At 47.4% G+C, this 17,599-nt stretch overlaps 1 protein-coding gene across 1 annotated transcript; it reads left to right on the forward strand.

Moving 5' to 3' along the window:
• Nucleotides 1-3,087: 3,087 nt before the first annotated feature.
• On the forward strand, nucleotides 3,088-16,695 carry ZSCAN22 (zinc finger and SCAN domain containing 22). Its single transcript, XM_004616974.2, has 3 exons — nucleotides 3,088-3,378; nucleotides 10,689-11,132; nucleotides 12,559-16,695. The coding sequence occupies exons 2-3, from the start codon at nucleotides 10,739-10,741 to the stop codon at nucleotides 13,638-13,640; spliced, it is 1,476 nt and encodes a 491-aa protein (XP_004617031.2). The 5' UTR covers nucleotides 3,088-3,378; nucleotides 10,689-10,738; the 3' UTR covers nucleotides 13,641-16,695.
• The last annotated feature ends 904 nt before the right edge of the window (nucleotides 16,696-17,599 follow it).

The raw sequence follows: 17,599 nt of genomic DNA on the forward strand, positions 1-17,599 counted from the left end.
TGGCAGCATTTTGTCCCCAAAGCATCGCCAGGTATGTCCTGGATAACTGTGAGCACCAGCATGTGTGGCTCTGGAGACCCCGAGCATTTCCATCATGCCTAAGAAGCATCATATTCTTGGGCCTTTGCATTGAATACCAGCTCAAGAATTAATAGTGGGAGTTCCATGCTTCTGCCTTAGTCCCACCACTTTGTTCACTGTGTCATTCTCCATCTTGGGGCTTATAGTCTCCTTGGAGGGATGGGGGGCCATGGGGTATACCTGCCATGCTTTGGGTTTACTTCTGGCTCTGTGCTTAGGGATCATTCCTGACGGGTTGGTTAGAAGGGCTATCAAAGGCCTATATGGTGTCAGAGGTCTAACAGGGTTTTCCACGTGCATGACAAGTGCTTTGCTATACTATCTCCCTGGCTCTATCCATGTGTATCTTTTTTTTTCTTTTTGGGCCACACCCAGCAATGCACAGGGGTTACTCCTGGCTCTGCACTCAGGAATTACTCCTGGCGGTGCTCATATGGGATGCTGGGAATCGAACCCGGGTCAGCCGCGTGCAAGGCAAATGCCCTACCCGCTGTGCTATTGCTCCAGCCCCTTCATGTGTATCTTATACCAAATGTTAGTGTTGTAAAGAGCTCCCCAGACCCTGCATAGAGAACAGGAAAGCAGTGAGTACTGACTGTAAGAGGCAGACATTAGACCTCAGGGTTTGGTCATAAGTGTCATCACTGTTAAGCCCAAAATTTTGCTAAATTACATCATCAAAAGGAAACCTGTGGGGTCGGAGAGATAGTATAGTGAGTAGGGTGCTTGCCTTGCGCAAGGACACCTGGGTTCCATCCCCAGTACCCCATATGATCCCCTAAGCACCACCAGCAATAATTCCTGAACACAGAGCCAGTAGTAACCCCTGAGCACTTCCAGGTGTAGCCCCAAAACAACAAAAAGAAAACCTTTGTAGGTTTCCATGTATTAATATAGTGTCCCTTTAACTCCCTTCCCTGCACCTTTACTATACATTTCCATTTGTTCATGTTATATTTTCTAATTGAGCCCACTTCTCTACTAATTTTTTTGCCCTACTGCAGTAGTCTGGTTATTTTTTTTAACTTCTCTTTTTTTTCCCTTTTTAGTTTTGATACAGTGACCAGAAGTCACACATATTTGGTTGTGTTACACACTTGATTGTGGTGCTCTCTGGTGGTTGTCCATTTGTCTCAGTGATGGTCAGAGCATCTTATGGTACTGGAGATCAAACTGAAATCAGCCACATGTAGGGCATATACCTTAACCCTTCTTTTTTGGTGGGAAGCTGGAGATTGTGTTTTGTTTTTTTTTTTACCACACCCAACAGTGCTTAAGACTTACTCCTGGTTTTGTACTTAGGGATCATGCCTGGTGGTGCTCGAGAGACCATATGTGATTAGGAGATTGAACCCAGGTCAGCCCCATGCAAGACCTGCTTCTCATCCACTATACTATCTCATCAGTCCTAGATCTATTTTTTTTTTGGTATAAGTTTTTGGATCACAATCAGTAGTGTTTGGGAGTTGCCCTTAGCAGTTCAGTACTTAGGAAACCAAGAATTAAACCTGGGATTCCCACATGCCAAGCTTCTTGAGGCATTTTCCCAGCCCTGCAATTTTTTTTTTTTTTTTTGCTTTTTGGGTCACACCCAGCGATGCTCAGGGGTTACTCCTGGTTTTGCACTCAGGAATTACTCCTGGCGGTGCTTGGGGGACCATATGGGATGCCAGGGATCGAACCCGGGTCGGCCGCGTGCAAGGCAAACGCCCTACCCGCTGTGCTATCGCTCTGCCCCCCCTGCAATGTTTTCTTAATAAAATGTTTTAATCAGTTTAACTCTTGATCTTTTCTAAATAATTTGAAATGTGGGGTGGTTTGGACACACCCTATTATGCTCAGGGGCTATTCCTGACTCTGTGCACAGGATACCCTGGCAGTGCTTGGTACTAAGCATCTCACTGGGGTGGGTTGTATGCAAGGCAAGCACCTTCCCTCCTGCACTCTCTCTCCAGCCCGACATAAGTTTCTAACAACACACAAACCCTATGCAGTCTCCAGATCCCCAGCTGAATGGTCCAAGGCAGTTTTCAGTAGTCAGAGCACATGGGTCTTTTCCCCAGGAGCCTTGAGTAGAGGGTTCACAAGTGCTCAGTCTGGTTCCAGGCCAAGGCCTGAGGAAATGCAGGGGACATGGTCACAAGATGTCACCTTTTCCCTCCTTGGTCCTGAATCTGGGCCACTGCCATCCTCTGTCCAGGGTTCCCAATGGGAGATTCCTGTTCAGTCTCTCACACACCTTCATACAATGTTGCACACACGTATCACGAAATCACACCCACAGTCACAGTAACAACACTATAATCAGTCAATCTGGAACCTTCGAGCTGTTATCAGAACATCCCTGTCACCACCATCTCTGCCTCATAAGTTTTGAGTGAACACCCACATCCAGCTGCATGAGCACCACATATGGTGACTTAAGTCACACAGACGTCCACGGGTGGGTACAGAATGAGCCACCTCGGGGTTACACCCCGCAGGGTGGAGAAATCAGGGTCACTGATCCACACTCACCACGCACGCAACCCTTCACACCACACCCCCATGCGCGCCATCGGGCCGCCTCCTGCACAGCCCCCTGCCTCTACCGCCCCCAGTGGTGCTGGACGAGGCCGCCTGTGCCCCAGGCCCGGGCCCTGGTCCTGCTGGGAGTTGTAGTCCAGGTGGTCGTAAGTCGCGTGGCGAGAGTGTGCCGCGAGCCTTGCTGGGAATTGCAGTCCGGAGCCCGCGCGGGGCCTGCGTCACTGGCGCCGTCGCCTAGGCTCCCGAAAGCGTCCGGGTGGGGCTCCTGGCCGCGGCTCCCGCGGTGCTGCTGCGGGATGTGCGGGACCGTCTCGCGTGCTGGCGGTGAACCGAGCGGGGGGCGAAGGTCTGAGTGCGGGTCCGGTCGGTCGGATGGAACCGACGGACTGAGCGCCTGAAGGGCGGCGCGGGGCGGGCTCCCGCCGCCTCGTCCGCCGGCTCCCCGGAGATCGCGCCGCCCTGGAGATCGTCGCACCGAGGCGCGCTGACGCCTTTCCGGCGGGTGCAGGGAGGAGGCGGCGATCGCTGTGAGCCCGCACTCATCCAGGGGCCGGCTGGTTACTCCGTCAGCGCGGCGGGAACCGGCCGATCGGCAGAGCTCCCCGAGCTCATGACAGAATTCGTTCTTTGCCGAGGCAATGGTGTGACCAATTCCGGACATGCCCCTCAGCGCCCTGGGTGACCCAGGCTCCGGCTGCCTGTTTGCGGGCCGCCGGGCCGCCGCGGGAGGCCTGACCTGAGGGCCAGCGTCTCCCTCAGCAGCGGGTGGAGGTAGGAGCCGCGATCCTCATGGCTGCTGGTTAGCGCCAACGGCCTTCCCGAACCAGTGTTGAGGTGGTGGATTGAGGAGTATTGTGCGTGGGTCTCAGAAACTGGCCTGGGGGCGGGGAGTTTCTTAGAATGGTAGATTCGGGGTACAGAGGGGAGTTCGGGAGCTGTGCCCATCTGTGGGTGACCAGCTCCACCTTTTTCAGGCCTTCCGCTTACTCAGTGCCAGTTTACAATGCACCTGCTCTCAGTGGGGGTCCTGGTGTTCAGATCCCCACTTGCAGAGAGACCCAATCCACACATGATAATGCAAAAGCAAAGGAACTTTATTGCTAGCTCGAGCTAGGGTCCGAGTCTCATTCAGCACAGTGGAGTCTTGACAGGGACCTTGACTCCAAATCACAAGCAGTTTATATAGGGATCAGAGTTAAAAGCAGTTTATATACTAGGTTATTTTTAGCATTGACCTTATTACATCAGTGGTCAGCAATCAGACAGCAGGTACCAGTAACAGTTTGGGGTTCTTTCCAAGAAGGGTGCCGTGACCCCCTCATGACTGGCCAGATCCAACTGCCCAGTTTCTTTTTTTTTTTTATTAGTGTATCACCGAAAGGTACAGTTACAAACTTATAAACTTTCATGTTTGCATTTCAGTCACACAGTGATCATTTACATCCCTCCACCAGTGCCCATTCTCCTCCACCAATGCTCCCAGTATCCCTCCCACCACCCCCACCCCAGCCCCCACCACCTCACCCTGCCTCTGGGCAGGGCATTCCCTTTTGTTCTCTCTCCTTTTGGGTGTTGTAGTTTGCAATAGAGGTATTGAGTGCACTTCATGTTCAGTCTATAGTCTACTAGTAGATCAACTGCCCAGTTTCTTATCTAGGTGAATTATTCAATTAGTTTACCAGAAACTGCAAGTCCTGACTCCAGGGAACAGAAACTGAGGCTTAGCTGAGACTTAATGTTAGCTGCAGCTCGTCATGGCATCAGTTTCGCCCTCATACTGGGAGCTGTGGCTCTAACATGCCCACTTTCTCTGGATAAGCACCCACCATACTCAAAAGGACACACACCAAACCTGCTCCCAGATTCTGGGACAACTTCTGGAGAAAACAGCAGTTGAGGTGTGACCTGGGAGACTCTGATTTGCTAGCTGCAGAGGGAATTTTGGACGAGGGACACAAACTGAAAGGAATGTGGGTAGCAAGAGCAAGGGGACAAGAGACTCAAATGAACTTCAGAGTTAGCAGCTAGAACACAGCTTGCCAAAAGTTGCCAGCTGCCACTGAATGGTATTAGGTTTGGGGCTTGTTTTATTAACATTTACATCTCCCTGTGCCCAAGATCATGGCTCTTCATGTTTTTTTATTTTCTCTATTTCTGTCTAGAGGGGACTTTAAGGGAATTTAAGCAAGTGGGCATTAGGACTGACACAGAAGAGAAAGAAAGGGAGAAGGTATATAAACAATATTGTTGGGAGTTGTGGGTCTGTTGAATGTTATTCTGGATATTTCATATCAGTGAGACTATTCTCTATGAACTACTATTGTACCTGTCTTCTTCCATACTGTTTTCAGAGTTTATGATTTAGCATAATCAGTGCTTTATCCCAATTTATGAATAATAATATTCTATCATAAGTATGCCCATTTTGCCCATTCATTATTTGATGGTCACTTGAGTTGTTTCTGCTTTGTGGCTGTTACTATCATATGTTTCTGTGAACCTTTGTGTACAAGTTTTTATGTGGACACTAGTCTTCATTTTCCCTGGGTATGAGCCTAGAAATAAATTTCTGGGTCAGATAGTAATTTTGCCATGTGTAATTGAAGAGATGCCAGACTATTTTTTTTCCCTTTTTTGGGTCACACCTAGCAATGCTCAGGGGTTATTCCTAGCTCAGCACTCAGGAATTACTCCTGGTGGTGCTGAGGGGACCATATGGGATGCCGGGGATAGAACCTGGGTCAGCCGTGTGCAAGGAAAACAAACGCCCTGCCTGCTATACTATCACTCCCGCTCCCGCCAGACTATTTTTTACAGTAGCTATACCATCTTACATACCCTACTTATAGTTTACTTCTCCGTAATGAGGTTCCATTTTGTTTTCTATATATTTATAATATGCTTTCATTTTCTTTATACCTATGACAACAGTTATGTCTTATTTTAACTGTTCTAGCAAGTGTAAGAAAATATTTCATTATGGGGCTTTATTTTGTTTTTTTGCTAGGAAACTGGGGGAGACCACACCCAGCAGTGCTTTGGAGTTACTGCCTGGTGCTTAGGGGACTGTGTACTGGGGTCAGACCAGGGACTGAGTGATAGTACAGCATGTAGGGAACTTTACTTGCATGGGGCCAACACAGGTTCATTTCCCAGCACCCTAAATGGTCCCCGAGCCCTACCACGAGTGATCCCTGATCACAGAGCTAGGAGTAAGTCCTGAGCACCTTGAGAGTGGCCTAGAAACCAAAAGAGAGAGAAAGAGAGAAAAAAAAAAAACAGGAACAGGGGCTGGGGAGATGCTACAATGGATAAAGCTTGCACACGCCCAACCCAAGTTTGATCCCCTGGCATCCTATATGGTTCCACAAGCACTGCTGTAATTCCTGAGTGCAGAGCCAGGAGTAACCCCTGATTACCACAAGAAGTATAAAAAAATTAATAGAAGGGTCAGAGAGATAGTACAGTGGGTAGGGCATTTGTCTTGCCCCATCTCCATCTCTAGCATCCCATATGGTCCCATGAGTACCACCAGCAATAATCTCTGAGTGCAGTCACATGCCCTAATCATGGCCAGATGCAGCCCAAAAACAAAGACAAAAAGCAGGGATTGTCAAATAGAAGGCAAGTGCCTTAACCCCTGCACTATTTCTTTTTTGTTCGTTTGTTTTATGGTCACACCATTGATGCCCAGGACTTCCTCCTTGTTCTGTGCTCCAGGATCACTCCTGGCAGAGGCTGGGGAGAGGAGGCAATACAGGTTGCTGGGAATTGGACTTGGGTCAGCTGCATGCAAGACAAGCAGCTCTACTCTGCCGATTGTTCTACCCACTGTACTATCTCTCTAGCCCATCCGCTATACCATTTTTCCAATTTCTCATAGTGTGTTTTTATTGTTGTTGTTTTATTTTTTTAAGGGGGGAGTAGGGTTGGGCCATTCAGACAATACTCCGGGGCTGTTTCTGGCTCAGTGCTCAGGGATCACTCTTTGTGGTTTTCACTCTTGGGGAGACTATCTGGGGGATCTAACAGGGAAAGTTGCATGCAGGGCAAGTACCTTATTGACTTTTTCTCTGGCCCCTCCCCATTGTAGTTTTGATTTGCATTTCTTTACTAGTTAATAATGTTTTGCATCTTTTTTTTTTTCTGGCAAACTCATGGTGTTCTGGCTTACTCCCAGTTCTGAGCTCAGGGATTACTCCTGGTTGGACTTGGGGGACCATATGAGGTGCCAGGGTCGAACCTGGGTCAGACATATGCAAGGCAAGTGCCTCACCCACTGTGCTATCTCTCCAGTCCCTGTTTAGCATCTTTTCATCTATTGGTTGGCCATTTGTATGTTTATCCTTGTTGGAGAAATGTCTAGTGGATTCTTTGCATATAGTTTGATCAAGTAACTTGGCTTTTGGGGGTGGATGGTTGGTGGTGGTAGTGTAGTGGGGCCACACCCAGCAGTCCTCAGGGTTTGCTCCTGGGTCTGTACTCAGGGATCATTTCTGGCAGGTTTGGGGACCATATAGGTTGCTGGGGACGGAACCTGGGTCAGCTGCGTGTGAGGCACATGCCCTACTCCTCTATTATCACTCAGGCCTAGGTTACTTCACTTTTTATTACAGAGTTGTTCTTGATATAGGTCCTTTATCAGATATGTGATTTGCAAACATTTTCTTCCATTCTGTGGAATGCCCTTTCACTTTCTTTTTGTTGTTGTTGCTTTTTGTGTGGGACCACACCCTGCATTGCTCATGGTTTACATCTGGCTCTGTAGTCAGGAATCACTCTCTTTTTTTTCTTTTGTCACACCCATCAGTGCACAGGGTCTACTCCTGGCTCTGCACTCAGCAATTACTCTTGGCAGTGCTCAGATGAGATGCTGGAAATTGAACCCAGGCTGGCCACGTGCAAGGCAAAAGCCCTAACCGCTGTGCTATTGCTCCAGCCCTCAGGAATCACTCTTGGCAGGCTCAGGAGACCATATAGGGTGCTGGGGATCAAGTCTGAGTAAGCTGTGCTGTAACACAAGCACTGTACTGTTGGCTCCAGATCCCATTTTGTGAACTTAACAGTAATCGACAGTCAAAAGTGAGTTAGAAAACCCCAGGGGCAGAACCGGGGAGGTGTGCAGGGAGATAGTACAGCGAGTACACTTGCCTTTCTTGTGGTTGACCCGGATTTGATTCCAGGTATTCCATATGTTCCCCTGAGTACTGCCAGGAGTGATTCCTGAGTGCAGAGCCACAGTAACCCCTGAGCATCACTGGGTATGGTCTAAAAAACAAAAAGAAAATAAAACCCCAGGGTCAGAGAAATAGAACAACAGTTAAGGCTGAATTACATCCTAAGTTCCCTACCTGAGTTCAATCCCTGGCACCCCAGGTGATCCCCCATCTCTGCCAGAAGTGATCTCTAAGCACCACCAGGTATGACCCAAAACAAGAGAAAAAAAAACAATTATTTTTTAATAAAGAAATCTGAGTTCTAAGGACACCAGAGCTATTTTATAGTACACTTGCCTTACACGCGGTCAATCTGAGTTCGATCCCCGGCACCCCATATGGTCCCCTGAGCCTGTCAGGAGTGATCCCCCTTAGCACAGATCCGGGAGTAAGCCCTGAGCACCGCCAAATGTGGCACAAAAACAAAAGAGAAATTTCAGAGTTCGAAATAATTCACAGGTCAGGAAGAAACTACAACAGAAATTGGGGGGGGGGGGTTTAGGGTCATACTCCTGACTCCTGTGGTACTCAAGGGCTGTTTTCAGTTCAGTCCCTGGGGATGCCCAGGGGAGCATGCAATGCAGGGATTGGTGCCTAGCCTCTACATGCAGTACATGCATGCTAAACCTTTGAACTATCTTTCCACCCCGTAGAAAAAAAAATTAAAACCAAATATTTAATGAAGATATAACAAAACAGGAGAGTGTGCAGGCGCCTGGAGAGATAGTACAGAAGGTAGTGCACTTGTCTTGCATGCTGCTGACCCAGGTTTGATCCCTAGCACCTCATATAGTCCCCCAAGTCCTACTAGGAATAATCTCTGAGCACAGAACCAGGAGTGAGGCCTGTGCACGTTGACCAGGTATTTCTCCTTAAAAACAGAAAAGGAGCCTTTTGGACCCGGCTGTGGAAGGAGCATGATGGAGGGGCCCGAGGGAGCGCCCTCGGACCCCAAGCAGCCCACTGAACTAATTCCGGCATGGGACCAGAGACCCCACGGCGTGCTGAAGCTGTGGGACCCGGGCATCCCCCAATTCTTTTAACCTGTCTCTCTCTCAACTCCTCCCTCCTGAGCACAGCGCAGGGGCCGCGGTTTTCCTGAGCGCAAAACGGAGACGCCGAGCCTCTCTCTAGGTTTCTCCATCTTATGAGCACCATAAAAGGGTAAAAGTTTATAGTGATGTTATTTCTGGTTGTACTTTCCCTGGACTTTATACAGAAACCCAAAACCGCGCGGCCGCTGCCGCGGCCGCGCAACTTAATGTCATCTTAGTATGAGCAATATGTAATGGTTCCTTTCTAATGGGGCGGACTTTTGTGGGAGATCCTAATAATAAGTCTGTTGCTGAAATATTGAAGGCAATCAAAGTGGTAGCCATCTCACTAGACTGAACTAAGCTATATCCCCACGCCGGCTGAGAAGAAATTTTCTTCTTTCTCGGGAAGAAACGCGGGGTGTCATCAACTACAGTGTGATGTCCATTAAGCAAACAGACCTGGTGGCGTGGGAATGGGATATAAGGGGAAAAATTATGTACAAGGAAGAGCGGGACGCTGGTGGAATCTCGAGCCGGAGCCGACACCAGCGCAAGACCTTCGGTTCTAGAGACTGCTTGCAGATACTCTACAAGTCTATCAACTAAGCCAGAGCCCCACGCCTGCTGATGACGGGAAATAACCATCCTTTTCGGTTTTTTTTTCCCTTGTCAGGCAGCGTGGCGATTACTAAAACAGGCGTGAACTCGGTGGCGCGGGGCAAGGGGGAAAAAGAAAAACTATGTAACAAACAGCGGGACTTAATATCTCTATATTCTTAGCAATGGAGAACTATCAAATGCCTCCTTGGCAATAGGACTGCTTTTCTTTTTTGGGGGAAACCCCAACAACGGTAGTGAGTTGTGTGTTGAAACATGGAATGTAATCGAAATAAGGCGTAAACGAAGTGAAACATATCATGTGCAAGGGTTGGGACTGGGGAGGTGGGAGGGGGCGGCAGGTATACTGGGGGGGTTGGTGATGGAAGATGGGCACTGGTGAAGTGAAGGGTGTTTGAGAACTGTATAACCGACATAATCCTGAGAACTATGTAACCCTCCACATGGTGATTCAATAAAATTTAAAAAAAAAAAAAAAAAAAAAAAAAAGAAAAGAAAACCAGAAAAAAAAAAACAAAAAAAAACAAAAAAAAACAGAAAAGGAAAACAAAACCTTGAGGGCATGCAGCTAAAGCTTTATTTAGAGGAAAATGTATGACCTTAAATACATACATTAGAAAAGAAAAAAGTTGACAGAGAGATAGCTTAACTGGCTAGATCCCAGCCTTTGCTTTCAGGACAGTCTGGCACCTTGCGGTCCTTCGAATACTGCCAGGAATTAGCACTTAGCTAGGAATAGCCCCTGAGGACCGATTGGTGTGGTTCTAAAACCAACCAAGAAAAGGAAAAGAAAGAAAAGAGGAAAGGCTAAAAGGAGTGATCCTAGTATCCATCTCAGAAGCTACAAAATAGTAGCAACTACAAAATATATAGCACTTGGCTCTGGGCTATGCATACCTTAACCAGACTCCAGGAAGGTCAGGCTGCCTTGGTTTCTAACTGAGCAACCATCCATCCCTTCACTTTTAGGAAATTTTTCTTCTTCTATGTCTCTTTTTGTAACCATAAAATGGGAAGAAAACTCTACTTCCTGAGTTTAGTTTGAATTTTAAAGTTGTTGCTATTTGCTAGTATTTAGAACAGTGGGTGCTATTATGATTACTTTGATAATTTGTGTCTTTGTGAAGAGTGAATCACATCTGGTAAGTCCCTACTCTGTGAAGGAGCGCCCCAGGTTTCACATGATGACCAAGTTCTGATCCTCCTACAGACCCAGTTCCCAGACTCCATCTTGTGTCTTGCCTGGAGTGCTACTGCCCAATGGCCATTCCCAAGAGCCCCCTGAGCACAGTGCCCGGGACACAGGATGACTTCCTGCGAGTGAAGGTGGAGGATGAAGAGACTGACTATCCCCATGTCCAGGAATTTAGCTGCACTGCCCAACCTGAGTCTGCACGTCAGCGCTTCCGGCACTTCCGTTTTGAGGAGGCATCCAGCCCACATGATGCACTTGCCCAGCTCTGGAAACTGTGCCGCCAGTGGTTGCAGCCAGAGATGCACTCTAAGGAGCAAATTCTGGAGATTCTCGTGCTGGAGCAGTTCTTGGGGGCACTGCCCCCTGTGATCCAGTCCTGGGTGGGGGCCCAGTGCCCCAAGAGCAGTGAGGAGGCTGCCATGATGGTGGAAGATGTGACTCAGGTTCTGGATAAGAAAGGTAAGGAGAGCAGGGGTTCGATCTGGACTGGAATGTGGGAATGCAGCTTTCAGATTTGTTTTGTCACAGATTCTCATATTTTTGCCTCTTTCAAACTCTGCTTTGATTGCTGATGACCAAGTAGGGAGGATTCATGGTTAGTTCCAGACTCTTTCTCTCTCATTCTGTTTCTCATTTGGCTTTCTTTACATTAGCTTCATTCTTAAGCAGCTTTTCAAGATTGACAGAGCAACCCAAGGCTTGTGTTTTGTGTTTTTTTTTTAATGTAGACACCCCAGAAAGGAAGACAATACGAGACTTTCAGGCTGAGCTTGCTTCACTGGTTGGGTCTAAATAGCTAGTACCAGGAAAGGCCTTCATGTTGGAGTAGGTGTGAGAAATAGAAGCCAGGTATCCCTATGTATCCTCTCTGAGCCCCTTAGTACTGACCTCTGATAACCCAATATATCAAATCTTAGCCCCATCCCAGTGGGTAGGGTGTTTGCCTTGCACATGGACAAACTGGGTTTGATCCCCAGCACCCTATTTATGGTTCCCTGAGCCTACTAGTAGTGGTCCCTGAGCTCAGAGCCAGGCATAAGCCCTGAGTTCCACTGGATGTCACACACACACACACACACACACACACACACACAAGAAACTGTCTCCAGACCAGAAGATCACACCACACACATGGTCCGTCCATGGAGGACCCATATCTGAATCAATTCAGAGTGAAATGTTCATAGTGAAATGTGGACTGAAACAATAATACAGCAAAAATACAGCTGCCTTGCACTTATCTAATCTGGATTGGATCCCTACCATCGTATATGGTCCCCTGAGCACCACCAAGAGTAACACCTGAGCACAGAGCTAGTTAGTACAGAAGTAAGCCCTGAGCACTACTAGGTTGTAGAAAAAAAAAAGTGTAGACAGTCCTCCTGATAGGGTCTGGCCTGCCTTGGTTTGATCTAATGGTAGCAGATGTTGGGGTGAGCATGCCTGTTAGGAAGAACATGGAACTGGAACTGGGAAGAGAAGAAACTCCAAGGAGCTGGGGTCTGTCAGGAGGGAGCAAGTATACAGCACCTAGCACAAACAACCCACATCACTCCATATCTTCCTCTCTCTTTCGCCCTACCCTCATTCATATCAGTTCATACTAGAGTTTTCCTTTTGACACTTAAGTCAAAATCAGGAGCCTTGAAAAATGAAGCATTTGAGGAAGGGGAGAGGAAGGGAGGACAAGAACCTGTAATTTCATTTTGGGGGGGTCCAGAAGGTCCTGTGCCCTTTTGTCATCTCGTCCCAGATTGCAAAAATGAAAAACTTTTCTTTGGAACAGACAAAATATCAGAAGTGGTCCACATTTTCCTTATAGAGAAAAAACAGGAGAAGGTCTAGTTTGGAGAGAATGGTCATGCTGTGGTTTGGATTGTTTCAGGATGGGAACCGGAAGCTGAACTGTCAAAGGCAAACTACAAGCAGAGTGATTCAGAAGAGTCAGAGCCTTCAGACAGGGCCACTGAAACCCTTGTGGGAGGTGTTTCCCTGGGACCTGCCTTTGATAATTCCCGCAAATCTGAGGGCAGCTCAGAGAGGCAGGTGGGAGTCGCAGGGGTTATCTGGACAAAGTCTGTTGCTCAAGAAATAGATCTCAGGAAAGCATCAGTAGTGCTTCACAAGGATACCCCTACAGAGCAACCCGACTATGAATCAAGTGCCTTGGGGAACATTCCCAATGTGTGGACAAAATTCACCTCCCGAGACAACACTCCTCCAGAAGAGAAATTTAATCCATTGGATGGTTACGGGACAAAGCTACCATGTCTGTATTCTGGGAGGAAGTCCTCCAAGTGTGGCCAGTGTGGGAAAACATTCCAAAGCCCCTTGACCCTGGAGGCACACCAGAAGAGCCATTCCAGGAAGACACCCTATGCCTGTGGTGAGTGTGGAAAAGCCTTCAGCCGTAGTACACACCTAGCCCAGCACCTGGTTGTCCACACAGGGGCAAAGCCCCACGAGTGTAAGGAGTGTGGCAAGGCCTTCAGCCGGGTGACCCACCTAACTCAACACCAGAGGATCCACACTGGTGAGAAGCCCTATAAGTGTGGGGAGTGTGGCAAAACTTTCAGCCGCAGCACTCACCTCACCCAGCATCAGCGGGTGCACACTGGGGAGAGACCCTACGAGTGTGAGGAGTGTGGCAAGGCCTTCAGTCAGAGTACTCACCTTACTCAGCATCAGCGCATCCACACTGGGGAGAAGCCCTACAAGTGTGATGCATGTGGGAGAGCCTTCAGTGACTGCTCGGCACTGATCCGACATTTGAGAACCCACTCAGGGGAGAAGCCATATCAGTGTAAGATGTGTCCAAAGGCCTTTGCACAGAGTTCTTCTCTCATTGAGCATCAGAGAATCCACACCGGGGAAAAGCCCTACAAGTGCAGTGACTGTGGGAAGGCCTTCAGCCGCAGCTCAGCGCTCATGGTTCACCTGAAGATCCATATCACAGTACTTCAGTGACCAGAGACAGTCTAGGGCACCACACTGTCTCTCCTCAGATGTTCAACATCTATGAATCCCGAGTTCCATAAGGACCAAGAACAGGGTAATAACAATGCATAAAGAATAAGACAGATTTTTGGGGGCTGGAGTGATAGCACAGCGGGTAGGGCATTGCCTTGCATGTGGCCGACCTGGCTTTGATTCCCAGCATCCCAGATGGTCCCCCGAGCACTGCCAAGAGTAATTTCTGAGTGTGTGAGCTAGGAGTAACGCCTGTGCATCACCGGGTGTGACCCAAAAAGCAAAAATATATATATAATAAGATTTTTGAGGACAGATTTTGGGTCTGGAAATATTTCTGCATTTGGTGACCCGGACCCTTGGTGGACACAAAACTGCTCATGCTGATGTAGAAGCTTCCAAAGGATTCTACTGCCCCTATACTCATCTCAGAGAGAGGACAGCTGAGCTGAGGATTTTGATCAGTCTTCAGAGAAAAACTGAAGTTCCTGTCAGACTATTGGTTTCAAGATGCTCTGGGCAGAGAGAGTCCGGTCTCATGCTCCCACATGGTTCCTCTTCACTGTTCCTCTCCTGCTTAGTTAAGGAAAAGACCTGCATACGTGCACCCCTGTATCTTCACATCTGCCTCTTTCCACCTGTTCGCTTCTAACTCCGAAGTTGTAACTTCTAACACTGAAGTTATCTTTTCCATGAAGTCTGCTCAATTCCCTCAATCTCTGACATGCTTCATGTACTGCAATCAAAAATATTGCTTCATACTTACTTGTCCATTTCTCCCTCTATCCTTCCACATCTTACTAGCCGTCAGCCCTGATGGTTTTACTTCTAAACTTACTTCTAATCTCTTTTCACCATTGTGATGTGTATTGCACCTCTTATCCTGGGTTCAGCAGGGAACTCCTTTCTGGCCTCTTCTGCCTCTCCCCCCAACCCAGCACCCCACCAGCCTTCAATGGGCTCCTGCAAACTAAATCTTATCATGTCACTTCATAATGGAAAGCTCTCCTGTGTGGTTTCTATACAGCAAAAATTTCTGAATGGGGTACAAAGATGCCTATATATGTATGTCAGTTTGGGCCCTGAGAAACTTCTCTAGTTATCCTTACATGATCATGTGAAAGTGATGTGAAATGTTTTCAAAGCACCACCCTGTAAGATAAACCTCAAGCTCCTTCTGCCGTTCCTGACCATTTGTGACCTGACTCCAGTCTTGTTTTCTGCTGAGGCCACCTTCTGTATGCCAGCTAGGACTCTGTGGTTCCTAAAAAAGTTGTATTTCATTCAGCCTTTGTGTATGTGTGTGGAGCCCTGTTCACATGCTATTTTTTTATGGGGGTGGGGAGGACTACACTTCGAGGTGCTCAGGGCTGAGTCCTGGTTCTTCAATCAGGGATCACTTGTGGCAGTACCCGGAGGACCATGTATGGTACTGAGTATCAAACCCAGATTGACTGTGTTCAAAGCCCTACCCACTATATTATCCTTCCAGGCCACATTCTTTCAAAATGTTTCAAATATTCCTTCCCAACAAAGCCTCCCTGAAACTTTTTCCCCTGCCTTTTTGGGTCACACCCTGGGATGCTCAGGGATTACTACTGTCTCTGCACTCAGGAATTATCCCTGGCTGTGTTTGGGGGACCATATGGAATTCCAGGGATCAAACCCAGGTCAGCGTGTACAAGGCAAACACCCTACCCACTGTACTGTTGGTCCAGCCCCTCCCGAAACTCTTTTTTTGTTTTGCTTTTTGGGTCACACCCGGCGATGCACAGGGGATACTCCTGGCTCATGCACTCAGGAATTGCTCCTAGCGGTGCTCAGGGGACCATGTGGGGTGCTAGGAATCGAACCAAGGTCAGCCACGTGCAAGGCAAGCGCCTTACCCGCTGTGCTATCGCTCCAGCCCCTCTCCCCAAAACTTTTTGAGATTTCAGCTTGCCCTCTGTTTCCAGAGCACCTGGAATGTACCTGGTGTGTACCTCTCTTAATCCTCCTACCATGCTATATTTTTTCTGTGCATAGTATACAGCCTGAGGGGTTACCGAACACAGGGGCCATGTCTTCCTCTCAGCATTCATAGCATAGGCCCCTACTGCCTGGTGAATGGATATACTGTAACTGGTGCCTTCCCTGAGACAGTTACCACACTCTGTCCTGTGTCTTTACATATGTTTACAAAACTGTCTCCCTATGAAGTATGATCCTTACAAAGGAAGAATTGTGTGATCTTCCTGGGGCCCTAATGCTCACACCAGCCTGGTATGCAATAATGTACTCAATAATGTTACTGTATTGAGTTTTGCCTTTTCTTTGGCACATGAGTCCCCTGAAGATAAGGACTGAGTGATGCCAGCATTCTGTTGAAACTCACTCTGAACTCTCAGAACTTTTCATCCCTGACCCTCTGACAATTGATCTTTAACTGTAATTGCAGCCTTATTCCTGTCAGTGTGCTGGCCTTCCCTCCTGTTTGTTTGCTTTTTCCTATAATTCATTCACATGTGAATCATTTGGCCCCCAGAATGTTCTCATCCTCACTGTCAATATCTCACCCTCTTTTTCTCCATATTTGAGCATTTTCCCAAGGTCAGTAAAGGTGAAACACAGATTTCCAGTTTGTCACACATAGTGTAGACAAGAGAGGCTGAAAGAGAAGGTTTAAAGTGCAGGGAAAACTCCTCTAAGAAACATTCTCAGTTAAGTGATCAAAAAGACCTAAGCCTAAAGCCATACTGTAGAGTTTCATACTTCCCCAGGGCTGCTCTAGGGACTTCAGATTAGTAGCTCCCCTGAACTTTGAAGATCTGATACTTTTTAAAGCAGGAAAAGACTTGCTCTGTGCCACATGTGATCCAGGACTTAACTGACTTCTTCCTGTCTTCATCTTTTCTCTAACCACCACTCTCCTGATATCTGCCACAGAAGAGTTGATGCTTCTATCCCCTGGTCACTGAGTATCTTTAGCACCTATTTTGTCACAAGATGTGTGCCCAAGTTTATCTAAAGGGGAAGGAAGTCAGAGAGAATAAAGGTCTTTCTTAATGCTGCACATGTGCTTTCGTCTGCCAAATAATTAGAATGCATCATCTTATTTGATCCTCAAACAATTCTCTGAAGGACTGCAGCCATCCCTTTTTATAAAGGAGGGGGATGAGGGATCAGAGATAGGCCAAGTTTGCACTGGCAGGGACTGGAAGTACTGGAATTTAAAAACACACCCAAATTTGTTCTCAGTTTCAATAAGTTGGAGTATACACAAGAAACCAAGTGAGACAAATACAAACATATTAAATTTCTCTTAAACACAGTAATAGACTGTTTATCGGAGACACACCTGGGTCCAAAGAAAATACAGCAGGTAGGGTACTTGTCTTGAACTTGGCATATGGCTGACCCAGGTTCAATCACAGGCATCCCATATGGTTCCCCAAGCACCACCAGGAGTGATTCCTGAGTGCAGAGCCAGGAGGAACCCCAAAACCAAAAAGACACACCTAAAACAGCCATGGGGAAGTTGAGGGCAAAAGGATATAAAGAGATGTAAATTGTAGGCATTTACTGAAAAGAGTCAGTAAAGCTGTATGTATTTCATATTTCATAGTGTTAATGCAAGAAGGCATTATTAGGATCATCTTTTTGTTGGTGTTGTTTTGGATTTTGGAACAAACCTGGCAGTGATCAGGACTTACTCCTGGTTCTGGCTCTGTACTCAGGAATCATCCTGGCAGGGCTCAGAAATCCATATGGGGTGTCAGGGATTGAACCCTTTCTGCCACATGCAAGCCAAGCCCCTACCTGTTATATAATCACTCTGGCCCCATAATCACTATTTTTTATAAAAGGAACAACTAATAGTTTGAAACGCAGCTGGTCATACTACTGTTTATGTGGAACAAAATAACAATGAGAAACTGATGAAACCACCAATGTAATTAAAATTCTAGTCACTTTGG

This window comes from Sorex araneus, chromosome 8 (assembly GCF_027595985.1).
Source record: "Sorex araneus isolate mSorAra2 chromosome 8, mSorAra2.pri, whole genome shotgun sequence".
Classification (NCBI taxonomy): domain Eukaryota; kingdom Metazoa; phylum Chordata; class Mammalia; order Eulipotyphla; family Soricidae; genus Sorex; species Sorex araneus.

Bases quoted from the DNA above. Each gene is read 5' to 3' on its own strand.
- ZSCAN22 (XM_004616974.2), top strand. From the start codon at position 10,739: ATGGCCATTCCCAAGAGCCCCCTGAGCACAGTGCCCGGGACACAGGAT. The intron at 11,133-12,558 runs GTAAGGAGAGCA...GGATTGTTTCAG, and splicing joins TCAGGTTCTGGATAAGAAAG to GATGGGAACCGGAAGCTGAA.